A 24,291-nucleotide genomic window follows, 5' to 3' on the forward strand; every position below is an offset into this window, starting at 1 on the left:
CAGTGGGCTAAAGCACTGAGCTGCTGAGCTTGTTGATCGAAAGGTCGCAGGTTCGATTCTGGGGAGTGGCGTGAGTTTCCACTGTCAGCCCTAGCTTCTGCCAACCTAGCAGTTCAAAAACATGCAAATGTGAGTAGATCAATAGGTACCGCTCCGGCGGGAAGGTAACGGCGCTCCATGCAGTCATGCCGGCCACATGACCTTGGAGGTGTCTACTGGCTCTTCGGCTTAGAAATGGAGATGAGCACCACACCCCAGAGTCAGACATGACTGGACTTAATATCAGGGGACTACCTTTACCTTTACCTTTATAGTAATGAGAGAGAGGGGGATAACTATAGAAGCAATAAGAGAGAGGAATAATAGTAATATGAGAGAGGGGGAATAATAGTAATGATAAGAGAGAGATATAGCAAGTAATATGAGAGAGGGGGATAATAGTAACAATAAGAGAGGAATAATAATAGTAATATGAGAGAGAGGGAAATGACTATAGCAGCAATGAGGAATAATAGTAATATGAGAGTGAGGGGAGTAACTATAGTAGCAATAAGAGAGGAATAATAATAGTAATATGAGAGGGGGATGACTATAAACAATATGAGAGGAATAATAATAGCAATATGAGAGAGGGGGGGGGTAACTATAGTAACAATAAGAGAAAGAGGAATAATAATACTGTGAGAGGAAAGGCAGAAGCAGAATTGCACAGTCACTCCTTGGGCAGATGGGGAGGGGAGGGGGCGAAGAGAGAGAGGGCGCGCGCGAGAGAGAAAGAACCCTCATCATCCGGGGAACTCCTCCTGGCCCCCCTCCCTGGGAGCCCCGCGCGCGCCGCCCGGCCCCCCGCCCCGCGGAGAAGCCCGGTGCAATGTGCCTCCCGCTCGGCCCGCCGCAGCCCCAGAAAAGTGTGTCACTGGGGCACGAGGCTCTCCCTGGGCGTCACATGGGGGAGGCTCCGGGGCCGCGTGCCGGCCTCTGCGCAGCCGCAGGGAGAGAGAGAGGGAGGGAAAGAGGGAGGGAGGGAGGCAGCCCGGCAGAGGAGCAGTCAGAGGCAGCAGCAGCAGAAGCCGCCAGAGCAGCATCGCTTGGGCTGAGCGGAGGAAGCACTTGCCTCGCTCCCTTGACTCCCAAGAGCATCTCCCAGTTGTGTCTCCCTCAGACTACACTGGCACCTTCTTGCCTAGGGTTTCCTAGGGGAATCGCATTGGGCAGCACCTTGAGGGGCTGCAGAAGAAGAGAACCAAGGGGAAGAGGAGGAGAAGAAGGGGGCAACCTTTGGCATCCCTTCCCTCCTGCCTCATCGCAAAGGATGGCCGCTTTGGACAGCAACAACAACGCGCCTGGTGAGCCTCTTTTTCTTGTCTCTGGTCCCCAAGATCCTCTTGGGGTGCATCTGTAGAATTAATACAGTTATAGTTTTGCAAGGTCTTGTGATCCCATAGCATTGAGCCATGGCAGTTCAAGGGATGCCAATAATAATAATAATGATGCATTTGGGTAAATATTATTATTATTATTATTATTACTACTACTACTACTACTACTACAATAGAATTAATGCAGTTATAGTTTTGCAAGGTCTTGTGATCCCATAGCATTGAGCCATGGCAGTTCAAGGGATGCCAGTAGTAATAATAATGATGACGCATTTGGGTAAATCATATTATTATTATTATTACTACTACTACTACAATAGAATTAATGCAGTTATAGTTTTGCAAGGTCTTGTGATCCCATAGCATTGAGCCATGGCAGTTCAAGGGATGCCAATAATAATGATGATGATGATGCATTAGGGTAAATCATATTATTATTATTATTATTATTACTACTACTACTACTACTATTACTATTGGCATGCCTTGAACTGCCATGGCTCAATGCTATGGGATCATAAGACCTTGCAAAACTACAGCTGCACTAATTCTATAGATTATTATCATTATTACAATGCATTAGAGTACATAATAATAATAATAATAATAATAATAATAATAATAATATATTATTATTATTATTATTATTATTATTATTATGGACCTTAATGCACCCCAAGTCCTGCTCCTACATGTTTATCTCCTGCCCCATCCCAGTTTAGGAAATGTCTCCCTCTCTTTCTCCCTTTTTGCTGGAGATCTGCCTTTTGGATCTTGCAGGGTGAGGGATCCTTTTAAAAAGGGTCGAGCTCATTTGCAGCTCTTCCTTTCCAAAAGAAGTATTGGGGTTTGGGAAGGGGGCAAAAGCGATCCCTTTCATTCCACACCCTTATTTCCCTGCCTTATACCTCCTTGTTTGGGTTCTCTTGCCCAGCCTATGGATCCCAGGCATCTGATGGATCTCTCTCCTTTAGGGATCAAATTGAAGTGTCAGTTTAAAGGAAAGAGATCAGTTTTCAATCTGGGCTACTAATAGTCTTAATATTTCCCTAGATTCACAGGAGAAGCAAAGCATTGTGATCTAGGAGGGGAAAAAAACCCTTGACATTGCTTCCCTTATGATCTAGGGGCACCTCGAGATCTAATCCAGGTCTTGCCGCCATCATATCTTTTCTAGGATTCCCTTCCTCCCCATCCCCTCCGGAATCCCACTTTCCCGGGGTTCCCCCACTCTGCTTTCCCCAAGCAATCCCCTCACGTGTCCCCCTAGCCGGCTCAGCCACGTGCAAAGTTTGTTTTCCCCTCTGGCCCCGCCCCTCGCTTCGCATAGGTCGGTTCCACTATCATTAGCCTATCAGGCACGCCTCCTTGGGGTGACGTCACCATCCAGGAAGAACTGAGAAGGTTCGATTCTTCCCAGCGGGCGGAGCTTCCTTCGCACGGAAGGACCAATAGGGAGGCGAGGGGCGGGGCAAAGCGTGATGGGCGAGGCTTGGAGGAAGCAAGGCACCACGTGCGAGGGGAAACACGTGGAAGCCAAAGCACTGACCTGCCAACCTTACAACCTCCTTTTTAAGTCTAGATCTTTTGGAAGTAATATTCAAAATCTGTATCCACTGCATCTGAGCACGTGCAAAGGGCTTATCATTCAAACAAAACTGGAGCATTGGGATTTTTAAGACCGAATTAAGGCTACTGGTGTTTACATATGTACAGAATGGGCTTTGTTTATGCCCAGAATGATTATTTTTAAATATAGTTAATTCAGAGTAGTGCCTCTGAGCATGTGCAGAGAGCATTCCTTATCATTGTGTATTTCTGTATGGGACAGGGTTGGACTGAATGGCCCCTTTGATCTCTTCCAACTTTTGTGTTTTTATTATTCCTTTTTCTGGGAAGAAGCTAAAAGCAGTGAAAGACCTAATAGTCTCTGATCATGTGCAGAGAGCCTTCCTTGTCACTGTGTATTTCTGTATGGGACAGGGTTGGACTGAATGGCCCCTTTGATCTCTTCCAACTCTTGTGTTTCTATCATTCCTTTTTCTGGGAAGAAGCTAAAAGCAGCGAAGGACCTAATAGTCTCTGAGCATGTGCAGAGTGAATCCCAGTACTGTAGAACTGGTCCATATAGTGTAGATATGGGCAAACTCGGGCCCTCTGGTTGTTTTGGACTTCAACTCCCCCAATTCCTAACAGCCTCAGGCCCTTTCCTTTTCCCGCTCAGCTGCTTAAGTTCTCCAGTACTGGGATTCACTCTGCACATGCTCAGAGACTATTAGGTCTTTCGCTGCTTTTAGCTTTTTCCCAGAAAAAGGAATACTAGAAACACAAGAGTTGGAAGTGATCAAGGGAGCCATTCAGTCCAACCCTGTCCCATGCAGAAATACACAATGACAAGGAAGGCTCTCTGCACATGCTCAGAGGCACTGAACTGAACTAAGCAGCTGAGGAGGAAAAGGAAGGGGGCTGAGATAGTTAGGAATTGTTGCAGTTGAAGCCCAAAACACCCAGAGTACCCAAGTTTGCCCATGCCTGATATAGTAAATAACAACAGTAGTAAACATACTACGTTTAGATTGCTAGAGGCAAGTTTTTTTTTACTCACACAGAAGTCATTTTAGCCTAAGATGCTGTGGAATCCGGAAGCCTCCCTTCAAGCATTGTAAACAGTAGCCAAAATAAAGGCACATTCCTGATTGTGCTCCATGTTTCTGGGTGTATGATTCTACCTCTTACTATGGCCATCTTTCGGGGGTGCTTTGAATGCAATTTTCCTGCTGCTTGGCAGGGGGTTGGACTGGATGGCCGATGAGGTCTCTTCCAACTCTATGATTTCTGTTAAATGGTACTTATTTTGTGCAGAACTTAAGTAGAAAGTTTTGGCACAATTCCTCCCATATTGTTTGACCTGAATAGTATCTGTCTGCTTCTTAGAACAAAAATAATAATGAAATGGTGATGAAATATGGGACAGATGTTAAGTTTCTCTGGTGAGGGTGATGTCTGAGAGAGGGGGAAGGTGAGGGAGATGTAGTTTGCATTTGCTTTGCAATGATCTTGTGTAGGGAAATTCTGTAAGTGGAATAGAATGCTATACATTTCCTCTCATAAGTATAGGAAAGTCTCCTATAGCCATTTAGTGTGAACTTTGGTACAGCCCAATCCTGGATATATTTATTTTGGTCTAAGTCCCGCTGAGGTCAGTGTGACATCGTCCCCAATTGTGACTGGTATTGTGCTATTTATTTATTTATGTATGTGAGGCCTCTCTGTCTCTGAATTTGAATGTCCTTGGCCTGATTCCCGCTGGGTGGAATTTACCTATGTGTTGAATCACTAATCAACCATTAATTGATCTATTCTTGTTGGGCTCACCAAAGTCCCAATCCTTGTCTGTGTGGTTTCTGAAATCTTTGTTTTGCATCTGTGGCTTGATATTGGAGGTGCAAGAATTCTCCCATTCTGTAACCATGGGAGTTGTAGTTTGGCGAGGCACCAGCACTCATTGACAGAGAAAGCTAAAGACCTTGTGATCCTACATCTCCTCTCATTCCACAGCATTGAGCTCTGAGTCCTTCTGTGGAGAGAGGGTGGTCTAGAAATTTATTATTATTATTATTGTTATTTTACTGACACAAAAACACAGTATGTCACAGCAAACGAGATATATATGCTGGATTTTGCATCACAGCAAACAAGATCACTATGTTGGCTGTTGTATTGGATCACACGTCGGAAACTTCCCAAGTGTCTAGGACTGTGTGATGTATCAGTAAATAATGCAGATCCAAGTAGGGTGACCTTTTGCAGATGACAGTCATTTTGTCAGTTCTGATTGTGTTTAAGTGCAGGCCAAGGTCTTTAGGCACTGCACCCAGTGTGCCAATCACCACTGGGACCACCTTTACTGGCTTGTGCCACCATCTTTGCAATAATAATAATAATAATAATAATAATAATAGGTGTTATAGTTGTGTCAAACTGCATTAAATCTACAGTGTAGGTTCACCCACCGTAGCTGGGGTCCACTCACCCAGAGAGCGAAAAAAAGAGGGAGGTCTTATTTGGATGTCGAAAATTGACCTACAGCATCCAAGGACCACCTTCACTGGAGATCCACTAGGATCAGCCACCTCTTTCAGGGTCAAGAAGTCTTGTGTCAAAAGGCCACGTGTATGTGGCTAAAGACCCCACACGTGCCTCCAGTCATTCTTGAGCTGCCCTCTTTCCAAGGAACCGAGGACAGGCGACACCCAGCGTAATCCAGCATGACAGCGCCTTTGCCTCTCCCCACCCATTTGGAAGGCATCCAACTGGGTCCTCGCATCTCCCTCTCCCTCACAAGGTTTATTTATTCTCCGTGACCCACTTGGGACAAAGCATCTTATGCAGACTATATATTAAATTAAGCATGCAAACTCAGAGGCTCCCGACTGGGAAGGAAGACTGCAGAATAGGGAGGCCTGTCTCCGCCGGAGGGCCCAGCCCTGCCACCTTTTCATGCCCTGACCTGCCAGGAGTGCAAATCCTGCTTCCTGACTGTTGAAAGAAAGAGAGTCAATAGGAGGAGGGCCCTGTGAGGTGGTTTTTCCGGAGAGGCCATGAGCAAAGCAAACACAAGGCCGTTGGTGCCAGCGGGATTGCTAGCAAGGTCACGTGCCAGGGCCACACTCACAACCCAGACAGCGTGATCATGCCTGCCTTGACACGCCAGACACCTGGCTGGCTCCCAGACCTCTGCAGACCTAGAGGCTCTTCATTGAGATCAAGAGCCCCAGCCTGAATAATCAGTGGCCTCCTTCGTCCTTGGGACCTTGCCTGGCCTCAATAGGAGTCCCTATCTCTCTGGAATAAAGTTCTACTTCAAAAACACTGTATGGCATTGGAAGTGTATTATTCTTCCCTGGAATGAATGACGTCCAGACGAAGCATATCATAGAATAGCTCTGGAGGACCTACACATGTCTGAAGAAGTATTATCTCTAGGCCTTCAATATGGATTTATGGCAGTCATGGGCCAACTTTGGCCTTCTGGGTGTTTTGGACTTCAACTTCCACAATTCCTAACAGGTGGTAGGCTGTTAGGAATTGTGGGAGTTGAAATCCAAAACACCCAGAGGGCCAAAGTTGGTCCATGCCTGATCAATGGTCAACTTTCAATGGAGGAACTTCACCCATAAAATTGTACTGGAGACCCAGGCACGATCTACACTGCAGTTTTGAACTGCACTGAAATTAGTTATATAGGTCAAACTGCATTATTTGACAGTGTGGATCCAACCCGAGAGAAAACACTTCATCTAGGCATCACTAGGTCTTCCAGAACCTCATGAAAGTCTTATTGCTGTCAGTAGAATTGTTTAGGTGAAAATATGCTGGTATTTTTAGTCTTATCCTTTTGCAAGGTGCTGGAATGAGGCTCCCAATGATGTCCCTGACCCTTGTGTTTGGCCCTTTGGTGACAAGATATTTTCCAGAACTTGCCTTATAGTCTTTAAGTGATGAAGTGAGGATAGAAGTGCAGGCCATTGGTGCATGTTACCCCCACCATGTCTGTTTGTGCAAAAATGCAAAATGTGTGCATAAGGTCATTTGGTGGCTAGAGATGAGTGAGTCCTAGAAGTGTACAATCTAGAATATTTTATTGACTCATGATCATGACCTCCTGTACCACTTCTTTTATTTTGCAAGCAAGCAAAAAGCCCCCTCCTTCTGATATCGAGCTCCTTTTTGGAGGGTTCTCCCAGCGAGGGGGAACCCTGGAGACCTCTAATGGGGTCTTGACCTTGGCGAGCTGCCAGCAGAAGCCAATCCAAAGCGCACAATATTAAGAATTAATCTCGCCAGAGGCTGAAGAGGTACCCAGCGACCGAAGCGTTTATTTAGCGATTCAGCTGAAAAGGATGCGTTACAGGGATATTTCCTCAAGTAAGCATACAGTACAGTGAATTTCAGGCATATTTATACAGGCAAAACAAAGAAATCCGGGTTTGAATCCCCCGCCCGCCTCCTGTCAGTTCCCTCTGTCCTGATTGGCCGGCTCCAGAACAGCTGGGAGGAGGCTTGGCCGCTGGTCCCGCCTTCCCTCCAATCGCCGGCCGCTGTTGCTTCCAGGGGGCCAATCAGAGCCCTTGGAGCGCCTCCGGAGATTGTCCAATCAGCGGCCAGGAGGCGGGACGTATCTTGACAGCGCAGAGGGGCGGATCGCCTGGAGGCGTCCGCCAGCTGATGGAACACCTTTTGTTCTTCGCACGGCAGGGAGGCGGAAGGGGAGACAAGGGATTTCCTGGGCTCCGATAAAAGATGTGTATAGGGAAAAGAGGGTGGCGGTGGGTGGTGTCTGGATCTTCAACCTTGCGGGCAAAGGGGTCCTTTGTCACAAGGGAGCATGCACAAACACCATAATTGATGCAATCAGTCTGTTTTTCCGGGCTTTTGGCTGACAAAATCTCTGACTTTTGTTTGTCTGAACTCTGAAAAACAAAGCCATAGATTTGCCAGTATTTTCCATGCAATGTCAATATGAATGGAGCTTCTTCCAAGGAAATTGGATTCCTTAAACTGTAATCCCCAGGTCACATACTCTTTTGTAGGGCAAAGTTCAAGAGGGGAAAGGCAAGGAAGGGGGTGAGGGTACATCTTGTTTCATTTCATTACATATAGTTCATATACATTCTTCATAAACCTTCATAAGCTCATAGATTTCATAGGAAAGATCCCCATCCCATCCCAGCAAGGTTTATTAGAAAAGACCGCAGAAATTGATAAAGGCAATCAATAGAGTTCTTGAGATATGATCCTCTTCAGCAAAAGGCACACACACACACACAGGCGGGGAGCTCCTTCTCCCCAAGCGGCTTGGTTTTTGAGTTCATGGAGGAAGCCCGTGATGCCAGGGCACCAAGTCAATCAGAAAGGGCAGAAAAGGTCCGCAAAAGAGTCCACAAATGGTGGAGAGTGGGGCAATGTCCTTTGGGGGAACTGCATTTCCCTGATCGGGGGCCAGGGTCCAGTGCATAAGCCAGAGAATTCACAGAGAGGAAACAGGAACCCAGTTATGGGTGCTGGGTCAGGAAGCAGCAGAATCCATTTTCCGGCCCTTGGTGAACTACAAATACTTGGGGGGGAAGATGCTCTGCATCAAATCCTCCCTTCGAGGCTGGGAAATGGTTACACTCATTTCCTCAAGCCTCGACACTCCCCCCAAGTATCCAGGGCCTCTTTCTAGACTGATTAGATTGTATTCTGTTGATTATTTCGGGGCCCAACTCAAGCAACAACAGCAGGACCCAGCCGGGTGGGAGAGACCAGTGGCAGAATGTTCTTTGGGTTGGAAGGAAGAAAAAAAACTGAAGTAAGAAGGCGAAGACGGTGGAGGCAGGGGATGATGGAGTCTGTGATGGCAGCCAGCATGGAGCACTCAGGGGTCCCAAGTGAGTTCCCAATGAAGAAGGATAGCACATGGTGGAATTCTCCCATCTGGCAGTGGTCCTCAGGCCTCCTGGGGGCGCTGGCTCCTCCCTTGGCGCTTGGGGGAGGGAGAAGATGGGGCACAGTCTGGCTACTCCTTCTGGCGTGGCGCCTCCTGGTGACCGCAGACAGGTCCGGCCCTCCATCATCACAGAGACTCAGGGATAGTGTCTAGGACAGTCAGAAAGAAGGTTTACAGCCCCCCCACCCCCCCCCCCTTCCCAGCCCAAGGGTAGTTAGTGGGGAAACAAAAGGGAAAAACTTTCATACCTAGTGGGGGCGTCAGTGGTCTCCTTTGGGCCACCCCTCTGCACAGCTTCTGGAACGGGCAGGGCCTCCTTCCTTCATGGCAGTTGCTGTGGGACCCTGGTTGCTCCTCCTGCGATGGCATTCCCCCGTGGGGGCTCAGATCAGCCTCTAGGGGGGGGGCTGTCTCTTCTGGGCGGCAGGGGTCTGGTCCTGTTCTCCTGGGATCTTCCTGTGCCATCTGGGTTCCACACAGGAAAGTCCACAGACCTCCCTTGCTCACCCCGCCCAGGTAGTTGTCCTCAGCGGCAGGAGTGGATTATGGGTCCCACAGTTCGACCAGTTGCTCTTCATGCAGAGGGGACCCCTGGACCTCGACGCCCCCTTCATATTTAAGGCAGTTAATGGGATAATTTAGACATACACGTACATGCGCTCAGGGAAAGGGGAGGGAGGAAGGGCCAGGAAGGAAAAGAGCATCAGAGGGACTGCGTGTGTGTGTGTGAGAGAGAGATTTAATCATAGATGTGGGTGAAATGTCAGGAGGGAATGCTTCTGGAGCATCCCTTCCTTAGGTTTTTGGAGAAAGAGGTAAGAGGGAGCAGCAGGATTTCTCTGGGAGATAGAGGAAAGAGTTCACAGAATACTGGTTCCTTAGAAGATGGGAGGGGAGGAAAGAGAGAGAGAGAGAGAGAGAGAGAGAGGATGGGTTTCAGAGACATTTCACAAGCACATGGAACTCTTTGATGAGGTCTGGTCCTTAAAGAGAAAAGGGGAAAAAAAGGCAGGGAGAGAGAGAGGGAGAGAGAGAGAGAGAGAGAGAGACCCAGAAAACTTTATTTGGCAAGAGGAAACAGGAACAGAAAAGGTCCCCTCTTACACCTCCCTTTGCAAGAGGAGAAAGGGAGGAGGGGTTTTGGGAGAAAAAAAAGGAAGTTGGGGAGTAAAGAGAGAACAAAGGATAAGGCAGGGACATTGGTGACTGCCCCTGAAAAATGGGTTTTGTAGTTGCACAGAAGAGAAGGGGAGAAAAAGAGAGCTCTTGGGTCAGGGAGGCCAGGAGAGAGAGAGAGAGAGACTTTTGCAAGGCAGCTGAGTCACATCAGTGGCAGGGTCTCTCCTGACGAGGAGAAACACTGTTTATTATAAATAAACAGGCACCGAAGATTCAGCTTGAGAAAGAAAGGGATTTGTAGGCTGCTTGGTGAAGAAGGGAATGAGCAATGCCTCCTTTTCCCATCTGAAGGAAGGAAAAGGTGGCACAGGAGAAAGCAGGAGAGGAGGGGAGCAAAGCCTCAAGGAACAGGGGAAAAAATTAGGAGGGGCATATGAATGCAGACATATCATAAATAGGGAATAGGGAAATGGAGGGGTTGGGAAGGGAAGGAAGGAGTCAGGGAGATTGGGTAAAGGGAAATGGGAATGGGATGGTAGGGGAACAAGCAATTTTCAAAGGGAGGGGGGAAAGGTCTGGAGGGGGTTTCCTGGGGGTTGGGGCTTTGTTACCTTCCCCTTGCATGGTAGGAGTTGGCCACAACTACCCCCCTTCCACCTCCTCCGGCACATGGCAAAAAAGGCATGAGGCAGGGGCGAGTTCGGTCCCTTTGGCCCCCTCACAGCGATCCGACTGCCATGAGGGGCCACGAAACTCCACCTGCTGAGGGCCTGGTGGGCCACCTCTCCATGCGATTTTTTTACCCTACTGGCCTGCGTCAGCGACGCAACCCTGTCCCATTCCGCCAGTACTCTTCCTAAAGGTGTTTCCGATGAGACAGGACGATTGACCCCAAAATAACAGGCGCCCATCTCTCTCTGGTAGCCCCACAAACCAGTGGCTAATCAGGGTGGCCCCCCCAACCGCAAGGCAGGCCAGAGCCTGAATGGTTCCTAGCAGGAGAGCTCGGGGCGATCAGCCCTTGGCAGCTAGGCAGACTCGAAAGGGAAAGGGCTCCCTTTCCTTGCGTAGCTCCAGCCAAGGCCGCAAAAGCGAGCTGAGTTGCTATTCCGGGCCTCAAACGTGGATGTTCGCTACCCCCCGCCAGGAATTTGTTACCGAGACCTAGAGAATCCCTCCCCAGTGGGCCAACTCCGAAGCTGGTTCAGGAAGCCTAGAATCCCCTCCCACCTGACAGCCAAGGCAGCCCACGGTTGATTTCTTACCCGTCCGGACGTTTTCTTCCCCCCTTTTCCGCGTCGGTCGCTCCTCTTCCTGGAAGTCCTTGGATCAAGGCTTCCCTGGCGCTCCTTTGTGCTGAAACCCCAGGTCAGAGCTTGGGAGGAAGTGGCTGTGGGAGAATTTGTAGTTTTGTCAAGAAGGAGAGTCCAAATTAAGAGAGGCGCCTCTTTTCCCAAGCCGTTCCTCCTTTGCTGCTGGCCCAAAGAATCAGACCAAGGCGCCTGCTTGAAAATTTAGGCTATAATTTAGTCTGGAACCTCAAGCAGAGTCCCTTCGTGGAAAGCCAAATGATATCGAGCTCCTTTTTGGAGGGTTCTCCCAGCGAGGGGGAACCCTGGAGACCTCTAATGGGGTCTTGACCTTGGCGAGCTGCCAGCAGAAGCCAATCCAAAGCGCACAATATTAAGAATTAATCTCGCCAGAGGCTGAAGAGGTACCCAGCGACCGAAGCGTTTATTTAGCGATTCAGCTGAAAAGGATGCGTTACAGGGATATTTCCTCAAGTAAGCATACAGTACAGTGAATTTCAGGCATATTTATACAGGCAAAACAAAGAAATCCGGGTTTGAATCCCCCGCCCGCCTCCTGTCAGTTCCCTCTGTCCTGATTGGCCGGCTCCAGAACAGCTGGGAGGAGGCTTGGCCGCTGGTCCCGCCTTCCCTCCAATCGCCGGCCGCTGTTGCTTCCAGGGGGCCAATCAGAGCCCTTGGAGCGCCTCCGGAGATTGTCCAATCAGCGGCCAGGAGGCGGGACGTATCTTGACAGCGCAGAGGGGCGGATCGCCTGGAGGCGTCCGCCAGCTGATGGAACACCTTTTGTTCTTCGCACGGCAGGGAGGCGGAAGGGGAGACAAGGGATTTCCTGGGCTCCGATAAAAGATGTGTATAGGGAAAAGAGGGTGGCGGTGGGTGGTGTCTGGATCTTCAACCTTGCGGGCAAAGGGGTCCTTTGTCACAAGGGAGCATGCACAAACACCATAATTGATGCAATCAGTCTGTTTTTCCGGGCTTTTGGCTGACAAAATCTCTGACTTTTGTTTGTCTGAACTCTGAAAAACAAAGCCATAGATTTGCCAGTATTTTCCATGCAATGTCAATATGAATGGAGCTTCTTCCAAGGAAATTGGATTCCTTAAACTGTAATCCCCAGGTCACATACTCTTTTGTAGGGCAAAGTTCAAGAGGGGAAAGGCAAGGAAGGGGGTGAGGGTACATCTTGTTTCATTTCATTACATATAGTTCATATACATTCTTCATAAACCTTCATAAGCTCATAGATTTCATAGGAAAGATCCCCATCCCATCCCAGCAAGGTTTATTAGAAAAGACCGCAGAAATTGATAAAGGCAATCAATAGAGTTCTTGAGATATGATCCTCTTCAGCAAAAGGCACACACACACACACAGGCGGGGAGCTCCTTCTCCCCAAGCGGCTTGGTTTTTGAGTTCATGGAGGAAGCCCGTGATGCCAGGGCACCAAGTCAATCAGAAAGGGCAGAAAAGGTCCGCAAAAGAGTCCACAAATGGTGGAGAGTGGGGCAATGTCCTTTGGGGGAACTGCATTTCCCTGATCGGGGGCCAGGGTCCAGTGCATAAGCCAGAGAATTCACAGAGAGGAAACAGGAACCCAGTTATGGGTGCTGGGTCAGGAAGCAGCAGAATCCATTTTCCGGCCCTTGGTGAACTACAAATACTTGGGGGGGAAGATGCTCTGCATCACTTCCTCTATTTATTCCAGTTCAGCTTCTCATATATAGAACTCCCCAAAAGAATGTAGCTTGCATGATGCTTGCTCATGTTTTTTGCAATATGCAGCATACTGAGCTTGTTATGTGATTTGCCCCACAGTAGTAGGGGCTGAGACACTTTAAACTTCAAAGCCAGATACGAGTCATAGTTGGGAAGAGAGCCTCAGGGGTTCTCTAGTCTGACCTCCTGTAGGTAGAGAAATCCGCAGCTAGAGCCTCCCTGCTAGGCGCGCAGAGAGGAATTATACAGACCATGCAAGCAATTAACATATCTTCCTGCAGTGTTCTAAATGCAACAAAGCATAAAGAAGATCTTCCCTTATGGTGAATGTTTCTTCACTGTGCCTGGTGATAGGGAAGAAGAGGAAAAAATATCTAGATTTCAATCAGGAAGTAGAGTAATGCAAGGGGTCAAAGCTTCAGCTATGAGCTCTTGCCCTGCTTAAGGCAGATGATAAATTGAATTGCCCATTTGTAAAATCATGATGAAATAGTTACCTTAGACAAGATTAATTTAATTAATTATTCTTTTATTATTACAATTTTCCTGCTGGGTGGAGAAGAGTATGACTTGTCTGCCTTGGGTGTTAAAGGGACTCAGAACAGCCTAGTATTGAGCCTAGTCCTTTCTGTTCCTATAAGGTTTTGGCTCTTTACATCAGATAGTTTTAAGAAGCACAATGCAAGAAGACAGGGTTGGTAACATACTCCTGATGAGCATTGAATAAAACAGCACATACGTCTAAAATTCTGGTGCATTTTGGGACCACATCACCCAGAATCCCCCAGACAATATACCCCACCAGCTATTTCTGTAACATGAGAGCAGAGGAGATGTTGGCAGGTTAAGAAAAGTAGTGCTTGGCATACTAGCAGGGATTATATTGTAGTGCGATCTTGGAGAAGGTAATATGCTCCTGGTGAGCAAATAATAAAAACACATATATGTCTAAATTCCTGGTGCGTTTTGGGACCACAGCACCCAGTATCCCCTTGACAACATAACCCTTTTCTTTAATGTAAAAACAGAGGAGATGCTGCCAGGTTGAATAAAGCAGTGCTTGCCATACTAGTAGGGATTGTATTGTGTTGTGAGATCTTGGAGAAGTTTCTTTTTTTTCTGGACTGTAATTCTCCAAATCCTTTAGTTCCGTTCTACTCCAGAAAGGGAAATTTCCAATGTCTGTTTTTAACAATTGCCGAACAAGCAGCTCCCTCTCTTTTCCCCAGCTCCCCAAAATATTTGGGTCTCATACAAGGAAGGTCATGGGCCAGTGGGAACCAGCCAGTGTTGATAAAAGCCTCCCAGGCAAGTGCTGGTCAAGGGCTCCTCTGGCCTGTTGTTGCAACGGCCCGCCTGGCCCTTGAACGTGGCTCTCACACGTGACCTTGTTTATAATCCCGTTGGCTTAGATTGCTTTGTTTTTCCTTTGCTTGAGGCCTCTCCTGCCTTGCTTGCCCTTTGGCAAGTAGCCCGGCTCAAAAAGCGGTATGTGTTTTCCTCTATCTCCAGGTTCCCAGGTTAGCCACCCTCCTCAACTCCAGGGGCGTGATAGCAGGCTGTTTTTTTCCTTCCCCAATTTTTGGCTTCCTCCCATGTTTTCAACAATCGCTTGGCCACCTGCCCTGTTTTTCCTCTCTGCTCTTGTGTGTGTTTTCCCTTTTGCAGCATTGAAATGTAGGTCAGCAATTGAGAACAGAGAGGGAGTTTGATTTGCCAGAGAAGCATTTTGGCGGGATGTGCCTCTGAGCTTCCCACCACGGATCATAAAACAGGATTGGTGTTTGCTTGGTGCCTGCTGACCACAAAGTTCCCACGCACTTGGCGGCTTTGTTTTAATTTCCTCATCAGTAGTTTTTGCTCAAAAGTAGGTTTATCTCCCCCTCTCCAAATCATTCCAGTGCTTGCACGTGGCCTCAGAGACAGCTCCCATGTGCCGAGCGCTGTATCCCAGATGCTCACATGTATTGCTGAAAATTCACATGTTCGCAGGGAGAACCAAAGCATTAATTGCTATGTCTTTTAGGTGCTTGTCTCCCCCTTTCCATCATTTCCCTTTACATGTGTATATATGATAATCCTGTTGTTTACAGCAGTGGCTGCATCTGGATGGAGTGAGAAAGACAGGAAAAAAACAAATGTAGCAGCTGGTAACAGGAGTAGGGAGAAATCCCTTCTTTAGAGACAGAAAACTGTTTAGTATGTGTCAAATCTGAAAATTATGCTTTTTCCTGATGACAACTTACAGTTTCCATAATGGCTGGAGGACACTGGAGTTGCACCAGCTTTGTTGTAGTAGTCCAAAAACTAGATTTGCCAAGCTCTGAGTATGTAGCCAAGGATCCCACATGTTCAAAGATAGGGTAGGCATAAGCTTAAATCCAGTTAAGAGTCCTAAATGGAGTGGATCCATTGAAGTGATAGAACATGTAGAGTTATCAGATTCCATGGGTTCAAGAGTTATAGAATTATAGAGTTGGAAGAGACCCCATGGGCCATCCAGTCCAACCCCCTGCCATGAAGCAGGAATATTGCATTCAAAGCACCCCTTTTGTTTTGTTTAGTTCCATGAATTTAAGGGAATAGGAATAGGAATTGAAATAGAATTTTAGAGTTAAGAGGATCTTGGAGATCATCTCATTCATCTCACTTTGGTCTCCAGCTGTTTTGGACTTCAGCTTCCAGAATTCCTGACCATTGGCCAAACTGGCTGGAGCTTATGGGAGATGAAGTCTAAAATAGCTGGATGGCCAAATTTTGGGAATAATTTATGTAGTCCAACCCTTCGTTAAATGCTGAACTCTATTCCACAGCATCCTGAGTGTTGTCTACATAGGAGCTCCTAGGGATTTTTTTTTCTGGCCAAAGCTGGGAGCAGAACATAATGCTCTTGTTTTGATTCAGCAAAGCGATCCAGATGTTCTCATAGCTTACCTAATATGGCTTGGTATACCTAGGGCTTGGTAGGTGTGCTTCTCTGCCTGCTCAGCGATTGCTGTATTTAGATTTAGGGTGACATTTTATTCAGGTCAGTTGTCTGGTGAGTATGCATGCACGTGTGCATGTTTTGCTGTTCTCAGCGTTATGGAGCTTGGCTCACTTGTCTGAGTCAGCGTCAAGCTATTTACCTTCCAGTTAATTATAACCATGCACTTATTGTCTACGAGCAACATCAGGTTGGCCATTTTGTCTCTCCACTGCATTTCTATTTATGTAAACCTCTGTCCTCGTGCCCCAATTTAAGAGCTTTTTTAAATCTGTGAAGCTCTAAAGGTGTAACCTTTTCTGCCTCAGGAAAGGTGCTTCCCTTCTCTGCATAATAGCATCTTCAGGCTTGGATTGTGTCAGTTGGTGTAGGTGGCAGGGCCCTTCCTTGCATTGAAGAACAGGGCTGTATGCTGACTTAGGGTGCTTCTTAGACATATATGGGATATATGGCTTCCCAACTGAAAAATGGCAAACCTACTTGCGGCATGAGGAAAGTGTAAGGGCCTTGTTCATGCATCTCTTTGCTCTCCAGAAATATTCTGCCTTCCAACCACTAATAATTGTCAGATTTTTTGTGTGTGTTTGCATTTGAAAATACAACTTTTCAATGCAATTCTCTTATCTTATAGTCTTTGCAATAATGAAGCCTCAAGATTTAAAGCAGTTGATATATTTGAGGTCCTAATATGATGTTTCAAAGAAACTCAAGCCATCAAACACAGAATTTTCTGCATTAGCAAATCTATGACTGGAAGACAGTTTCTAATGACTCTCTCTTTATGTCTTTTGAACCTTCTACAGGTGGTGTGATCAGTTATATTGGCTCCAATGGTTCTTCACCAAGCCGCACCAGTCCCGTCTCTCTCTGCGGCAGTGACAGTTCCAATGGCAGTTGCCAACTTTCCTCGCAGTCTGCTTTCCCCAGCTACTTTCCACCTTCACCCACTGGATCCCTAGGGCATGACTCTGGTCGCCCATATGGGGGCAGTTCAGCTGGGCTACGTGATGACGCCTCTCCTTCCTCTTCTTCCTCGTCATCCTCCTCCTATAGTTCTGGAGGCTCACCAGGAAGTTTGCAGGTGGCTGTGGATGATGGAAGACGCGTCTCTCCAACCAAAAGCACCAGCAGCAACATCACAAGTAAGTATAGGGACAGACACTACAGCTTTAGCAATCCTTGGAAAGGCAGGCTGGGGGATTTTGGAGGAGCAACTCCTCCAAGTTCTGGGGGCACAGGTTATTGATTTTGTGGTGGGCATTTCTACAGCAGTTATAGTTAAATCAACTCCTCTGCCAGATTATTCCAAGCCTGGGTCTTGGAATAAAGGGGTTTATAGTTAAATCAGCATCTTTGCCAGTTTATTACAAGCCTAGGTCCAATCCTATCTCCTCAGTACACCTTTCTGGCAGCCTGAATTCCTCCCAGATTCATCAGAGGCAGTTTAGCAGCTTTGGGCTTTTCAGAGTTATTACATGGGCTATGGGTAGGAGCAATCTGGCAATATAGAATAAAAAGAGTTTTGGGGGCACAAAGTCTCATTGCCTGTCTTTCTCTTTCTCTCCTTCTCCTCTCAGAACTCAATGGGATGGTCCTCTTGTGCAAAGTCTGTGGGGATGTTGCCTCTGGTTTCCATTATGGCGTCCACGCTTGTGAAGGCTGCAAGGTGAGCATCTTTCTCTCCCTTTTCCTCCATGCATTGAAGAATGTGTGTAGGACTTTAATACCAGAGGGGTGGGATGTAGGGACTGAGGCTAGCTCAAGGTATTTTTCCATTTGAGATTGCAAGTTTCCAATGGCACACTTTCTTTGAGTGAATGGACATGGCATCCAGCCCCTTGGAAGTGTTTGCCTCACTATCTTTGTGGGCACAAAAAAAGACTAGGAAAGGGGTGGGCAGCATTGCTGGGCCCAAGGACCAATTTTTAAATGTGAGTTGACTGTTACCTCCTGGTTCTGCAGTTGCTTTTTGTGGTACCTGCATGATAGCTTTCATTCCTCACTTAAAAATGTTAGTATTGGTGCAAAGAATCTCAGAATATCCTAGAGCCTTTCTTAAATTTGTCACGCCTATGTGGGGCAGTGACACAGAAGATGGGTCCCTTGATCCCAAACTGCTGTGTACCATGTAAATCAGGAGACCTTGTTAGTTACTCTCTAGCTCACAGTCTCAAGGATCTGGGTTGGAAAGCCTATTTAAACTCTGAGGGTCTAAATTTAGAGATGGGATTGCTGCCTCACCTTACCTTGACGCTAATGCACTCTCCTCCCTGTTCCAGGGTTTTTTCCGGCGCAGCATTCAGCAAAACATCCAGTACAAAAAGTGCCTCAAGAATGAAACCTGCAACATTGTACGCATCAACCGGAACCGCTGCCAGCAGTGCCGTTTCAAGAAGTGCATGGGAGTTGGCATGTCCCGCGATGGTGAGTCCCTCTTGCACCATGAGTGGGAGGCTGGCAATTTGTGGGCTGTGGCTGGTGAGGAAAGACTAGTGGTTGTTTTGCACATTTCTTTGCTCATATAATCATATATATGAGCACTGAAACTGTGTTTTTGCGGAGGCTGAGAGAAAACCACATACAATCCCTCACAAATCTTTCAGGATGTATTTTAACACATATCTTGGCTACTCCTTCACAATTAGGCAACTTACTCTAGAATACCCTCCCAAAAGAAATTAGGTTAGCCCCTCACCCTTGGCTTCTTCTGATCCAGTCTAAAACATGGATTTTAAAGCAGGCTTTTGGCCTTGAGTAGGCTGAAATAGGTCCATATGAGGTTGACACTTTGACACTTCAGCTGTGATTTGAAGGCAGTTAGTTTTAACTACAGATGGTCTGAGTTTAAAACTGTTTTTATTTTAGTTGGTGTGTTAATAGTGGTTGTTTTATAACTTTTGTTCGTATTATTTTTTATACTCCTGTACTGTTTATGTTATATACTACACTTGTAGTGCCTTGTAAGCTGCCCGAGTCCCTCTTAGGAGATGGTGGCAGGATATAAATAAAGATTATTATTATTATTATTATTATTATTATTATTATTATTATTACTACTCAACTGTACTGGTTGACTTCCATCCTATCTTCTCCCATACCAGCAATTTCAATAGCTGTCGTCCTCCATCAATCTGCCTTACTTGCTCTCACCTTTATGATGAAACTTATATATGAGATAGAAATCTATATATGGAATTGAACCTATAGATGGGATAAGGACTTTTCTTTGGTGGCATTGGCAGTAGTACACCTTGCCAAAAAAGTCTGCCTGGTTCCCTTGCAAATTGGTCTTTGACCAAGTTTGCTTTTCAGTAGGCGTTGTAGGGCCATCCACTGAACCCCTACAACTTCCAAAGTATTCTGGGAGTTCTAGTGCAAAAAAGTAATGCTTCCAATGTTGGTTTTATGAAATGACCCCTCCACAAACATCATAATAATGCTCACTTCTCGTCTTCTCTTTTTTTCCTCTCTATAGCTGTACGCTTTGGGCGTATCCCCAAGCGTGAAAAGCAGAGGATGTTGGCCGAGATGCAGAGCGCCATGAACAACATGGCCAACAACCAACTGAGTGCACAGTGTCCACCTGAGAACATACAAATGGGACACCCGCAAGTCACGACCAGCCCCCTGCAGTGCCACCAGCCCCAGATGGCACCCTGCTCCCCGCCATCCCATGCAGTCTCGCCACCCCAACAACCTCTGTGCTTCTCCCAGTTCTCCCAGCAACTGACACCCCCACGCTCCCCCAGCCCCGGCGATGTCATGGAAGACGTAATCTCGCAAGTAGCCAAGGCCCACAAGGAGATTTTTGTTTATGCCCATGATAAACTGGCCACAGGCACCCCGCCATCCTTGGGGAGTGACAACTCTCCTTGGGAGAACAGCTGGTTGACCAGCAACCACCACAACAATGGGCTCTGCCCTCAGAATGACAATTGGAACTCTGATTCTTCCTCCCCCAACAATGTCTGTCACCAGAACAACATGAATGGACATCGATTTTGCCCCTCCAACTATTTGTCTGGGCAGACAGATCCCTCCACCGGGCAAGGTTGCCCACGGCAAGCGGACCCCAGAGATATACTCTTGGTAAGTGCGATATTCACAGCTCACATTGTGTTTTCCTTTCCCTGCTAAGGTTTATTCGGTAGCCAGTTATGTCTAGCTGCCTTCTTTATAAGTGAAGGATGTGCCATGTTGTTGATTAGGCTGTTTGGAGGCCAGAAGAGAAAATTGCTTGAGGAGCTTCATGGTCCATATCTCAGCTGCTTTGGAGCCCAACATCTGTTTGGGTGTCATTTGACCTTAGCTTACTTTTGTTTTGAACCCATTATTTATACAAGAACTTGGATAATTTATTTTTCGGGACTAGAACTCCCGAATTTAGTTCTAAACGAGTTGTGTTGTAATCAGATACATTACCTTGGGTCAGTCATTGATAAGAGAGTTAAACATTATTACTTATAATAAAACAGTGAGTTCTACAGTTGCAATGCTAGGGACTTGAAATAAACATTTCTTTATTACTCTTGGGAGTAGATTAATTTCCAAGTAAACAAGTTGGGACTGGGACTCACACCATCAATTAACGCATGCGATGGCATCTCAGTTGTGTTAATTAGTAAAAGTGGCTTAACAGCTTGGTGTTCCACAAGGAGACACTCATCTACTGCTACTGTTCTGGGAAGGTGTGAAGGATAAATTGTGGATTGAGAGAGACAAAACCGCTGAATTCAGTAGCCCTTGTATTGTCAAAACTTACATCAAGGGATATATACGAAAAAGAGGTCTTAATGTAGTGAAAAATCAGTTCCATTGAGCCCTCCCTGCTGGAAGACCAAAGAAAACCCTTTTAATATCAGGGGTTGGAAACCCAAATGCCTAAGAACTGCCATAGATGGGAGTTTAGAAACGGCTTATCTGCCAGCTTGCAAAGCCCATCAGCCAGCTTCAGATGGATCTGATTCTTGCACTTGGTTCCTTATCTAACGTGACTCTCTGTTTTCCACCTCAACAGGCGTGTCCTATGAATTGTCACCCTTATGGTCGCAGTGGCCGCACGGTCCAAGAGATATGGGAGGATTTCTCATTGAGCTTCACACCTGCTGTGCGAGAGGTTGTGGAATTCGCAAAGCACATCCCTGGTTTCCAAGAGCTGACACAACATGACCAGGTCTCGCTACTCAAAGCCGGTACATTTGAGGTAGGCTTTCCCCCCCTAATTATGAGCTACCAGATGTTGTTATGTGGGAATGTAATGAGAAAAACTGTGTCTGTGAGTGTATAAACACTCATATATACTTGTACATGCTGATAAAAGTAGTAAGGAGCAAGATTGCTTTATATATCTGAAGTTCAGTAATCTAATGGCTTTTCTTAGAAATAGCAATGAATTAGGAGTAAATCTATAGCTTCGATTTGTTTTTGGGAGACTGGACCACAGCCAGTCCCAAAGCAAAATAAATGCTCCAAAAGCAATTTACTTCAAATCGTTTGAGCAAAGTTCTCTTTGTTCCCCCAACAAGGAACAATGGGGATAGAGCGCCGGCTTTGATGCCACAAATGAAGTTGTAGTTAAAAGGAAAATCCAGAAAGCTCTGGGACACATATGGGCACCATTAGGCACACTCTTTGGAGCTGTGGCATTGCGTTTAGGTTTGTGGTATACACAACCATTCTTGTTTTCATGTCTTTTGAAATGGAAGTGTTTTGATCAAATCTGAACTACTGTCAAAAGAGAGATAGATGTTTGACAGAGGTGGCTATAATGTTGGCCATCAAGACGTTGTACGATTGTAACTTTGGTCAATCTTAACCAGTTAATGGTGAGAAAAGGGAATAGATAGCTACATTAGACATTTTCCTAGACTGAGATGTCATCTCAAACATTTCTAATTCCATTTGGTTCATGGATAAAAAACCATTTCCTGCAAACCAACAAATAAGGCATTTGACTGGGTTCTGTGGACATGAGTTTCCTGTGTTCTGACGTGTTTCTCCTTCTCTCACTCTTCTCCAGGTGCTGATGGTTCGGTTTGCCTCCCTTTTCAACGTCAAGGAGCAGACTGTGACGTTCATGAGTCGCACCAAGTACAGCCTTGAGGAACTATGGGGAATGGGCATGGGGGACTTGTTGACATCCATGTTTGAATTCAGCGAGAAGCTTGGTTCTTTGGAGCTCTCTGAAGAAGAGTTGGGGCTCTTCACAGCCGTCGTGCTGATCTCAGCAGGTGGGTGTCCTTCAGCATGCATTGGTCGAAATGTCAAGCTCTGTACCACAGATGCTTTGATTTTCCCTTGATTTGAAACTGCTTTATCTATGTCCCATCCTATTCTGTTGGCTTTATTTCCCAAGAGGTATCTTTGCCCAAGACCATCAACTCTTCTAGTCTTAGCCAAGGCAAAGTGCCACAGAACTCCTTTATACAATGTTGACATGCCTTCTTTTCCATTAAAAGTTACTAGCTTAGTATCTTTCCCCAACCATTGTAACTGGTATGAACCAGAAATATTAGCAACAATAGTTTTTTGTTGTTGTCCCCAATTCCTTTTCCTGTCTCCCCATTTTTTAAGAAATTGAGTTGAAACTCGTTGGGCCAAAGGACCTATCATCCTTTGTGTTCATTTCCAAAGTCATACATTCAGGCACGTAGCTTTAGAAAGCATGAGTAAGGGTTCAGAAACATTGGAATCCCTTAAATCAGGCTCAGTCAGAGAGTTTAGAAATAATTAAAATAACTAATTACATCTACTTTGTTAAATATTTCAACAGCTATGTTGAAATCCTTTATTTTAATTGTTAAATATTAACAGGGCTGCTTTTTAGTACCAGTGACTGTTTCTCATTACTTTAGCAGTGACAGATTAATTTTCTTTAATGGCCAATGTTAATGTGTTACTAATCCTGACCTTTCAGAATTTATTCTGGGATGGTTTGTTGATATCCTGGTGAGAGGCTGGAAACGACCACTGTGATCTATAGGACCAGTATCTGTGGTTTAATTTATCCACATCTGCCAAGATATGTCCCCTCTGGGCATTGCCTAAGTCCATCAGAATGGCTCTGTGTTGTTCTGTGGGCTAGAGGTTCCCTTCATTTCAATTGGGATTGCTATTTATATTATCTACACAAAGTTTAGGAATGTATTCTCAGTGGATATGGGGGTTGTACTGTGTTTTTAGATCAATAGCATTAAAATCACTGCATTAAGTCCTAGATATTTTTGTCTGTTTTTGAACTGTTTTGCTGCTCATATAGCATCACTAACTGGTTATCTTTGCACTATTCAGATCGCTCTGGCATTGAGAACCAGGCATCAGTGGAGCAGCTGCAGGAGACACTAATCCGGGCTCTTCGGGCCCTCATCCTCAAGAATCACCCCCAGGAAACTTCCCGCTTCACCAAACTACTTCTGAAGCTTCCTGACCTGCGCACCCTCAATAATATGCACTCTGAGAAGCTGCTCTCCTTCCGCATTGATGCACAGTAGATGGAAAGCGAGACCCACACATTTCTACTGTCCCACCTTTCTTCCTTTCTTGCCTTCCCTGCATCGTTGCACTAACCAGACTGCCCTCTGGGCCTGGACCCAGCTAACTATTTATACTGGTGTAGCATCTGCTGCCCCCACCTGTACAGAAGCAAGCAGAACTGCCGTTTTTTGTAAATATTACCTTATGTATATTGGATTTGTGTGAATAGTATGGCACTCTTCCCTGCTGTGGTGCCAACCACATGGGAATAATATATTGAAAGCAAAATGCCTGGATTGTCGTCTTGCATTGCTCGCCTCTCGTTCCTCGTTTACCTTTTGGAATTTTCTCAAGTGGGGAGTGTGATGGAGAACTGGGATCTAACGGGGTCACCTCTTTTGCCACTGTGAGAAGGCAAGAAACACTTGAAACCTTATACACAGCACATCACTCACCTTGCTATAGACCTTTGGCCCATCCTAGTAAAGTAAATTGTGCTTATATGCCACAGAAAGTAGTGAGATTTCCATATTCCACATCAAATGGTATATGGTTTGACAAATGTAATTATTTTATACGTCACCTCTAATCGATTTTATTTTGTATATTTCCCTCTTTACCAGAGATGAAAATTGAATTGGGTATTCAGACTATATGCACATTTTTGTTCCTTCCAAATCTCTATATTTATGGGTCTTCCTTGCCATCATATTATTATTTATCCCAAGCCTAGTTCCCAATGAGAGGCCACTGATGTGTGCCATCACTCAAATCCCACTTTTTTTGAAAGTCAAAAAGACAAGATGCTTTTTA

General features: G+C 46.1%; 1 protein-coding gene across 1 annotated transcript; it reads left to right on the forward strand.

Annotated features, from left to right (window-relative positions):
• Nucleotides 1–934: 934 nt before the first annotated feature.
• Nucleotides 935–23,769, forward strand: NR1D1 (nuclear receptor subfamily 1 group D member 1). Its single transcript, XM_060781048.2, has 8 exons — nucleotides 935–1,346; nucleotides 16,809–17,147; nucleotides 17,583–17,671; nucleotides 18,285–18,429; nucleotides 19,481–20,094; nucleotides 21,023–21,208; nucleotides 22,025–22,235; nucleotides 23,296–23,769. The coding sequence occupies exons 1-8, from the start codon at nucleotides 947–949 to the stop codon at nucleotides 23,493–23,495; spliced, it is 2,184 nt and encodes a 727-aa protein (XP_060637031.2). The 5' UTR covers nucleotides 935–946; the 3' UTR covers nucleotides 23,496–23,769.
• Nucleotides 23,770–24,291: the final 522 nt, after the last annotated feature.

Source organism: Anolis sagrei, chromosome 6, assembly GCF_037176765.1.
Source record: "Anolis sagrei isolate rAnoSag1 chromosome 6, rAnoSag1.mat, whole genome shotgun sequence".
NCBI lineage: Eukaryota > Metazoa > Chordata > Lepidosauria > Squamata > Dactyloidae > Anolis > Anolis sagrei.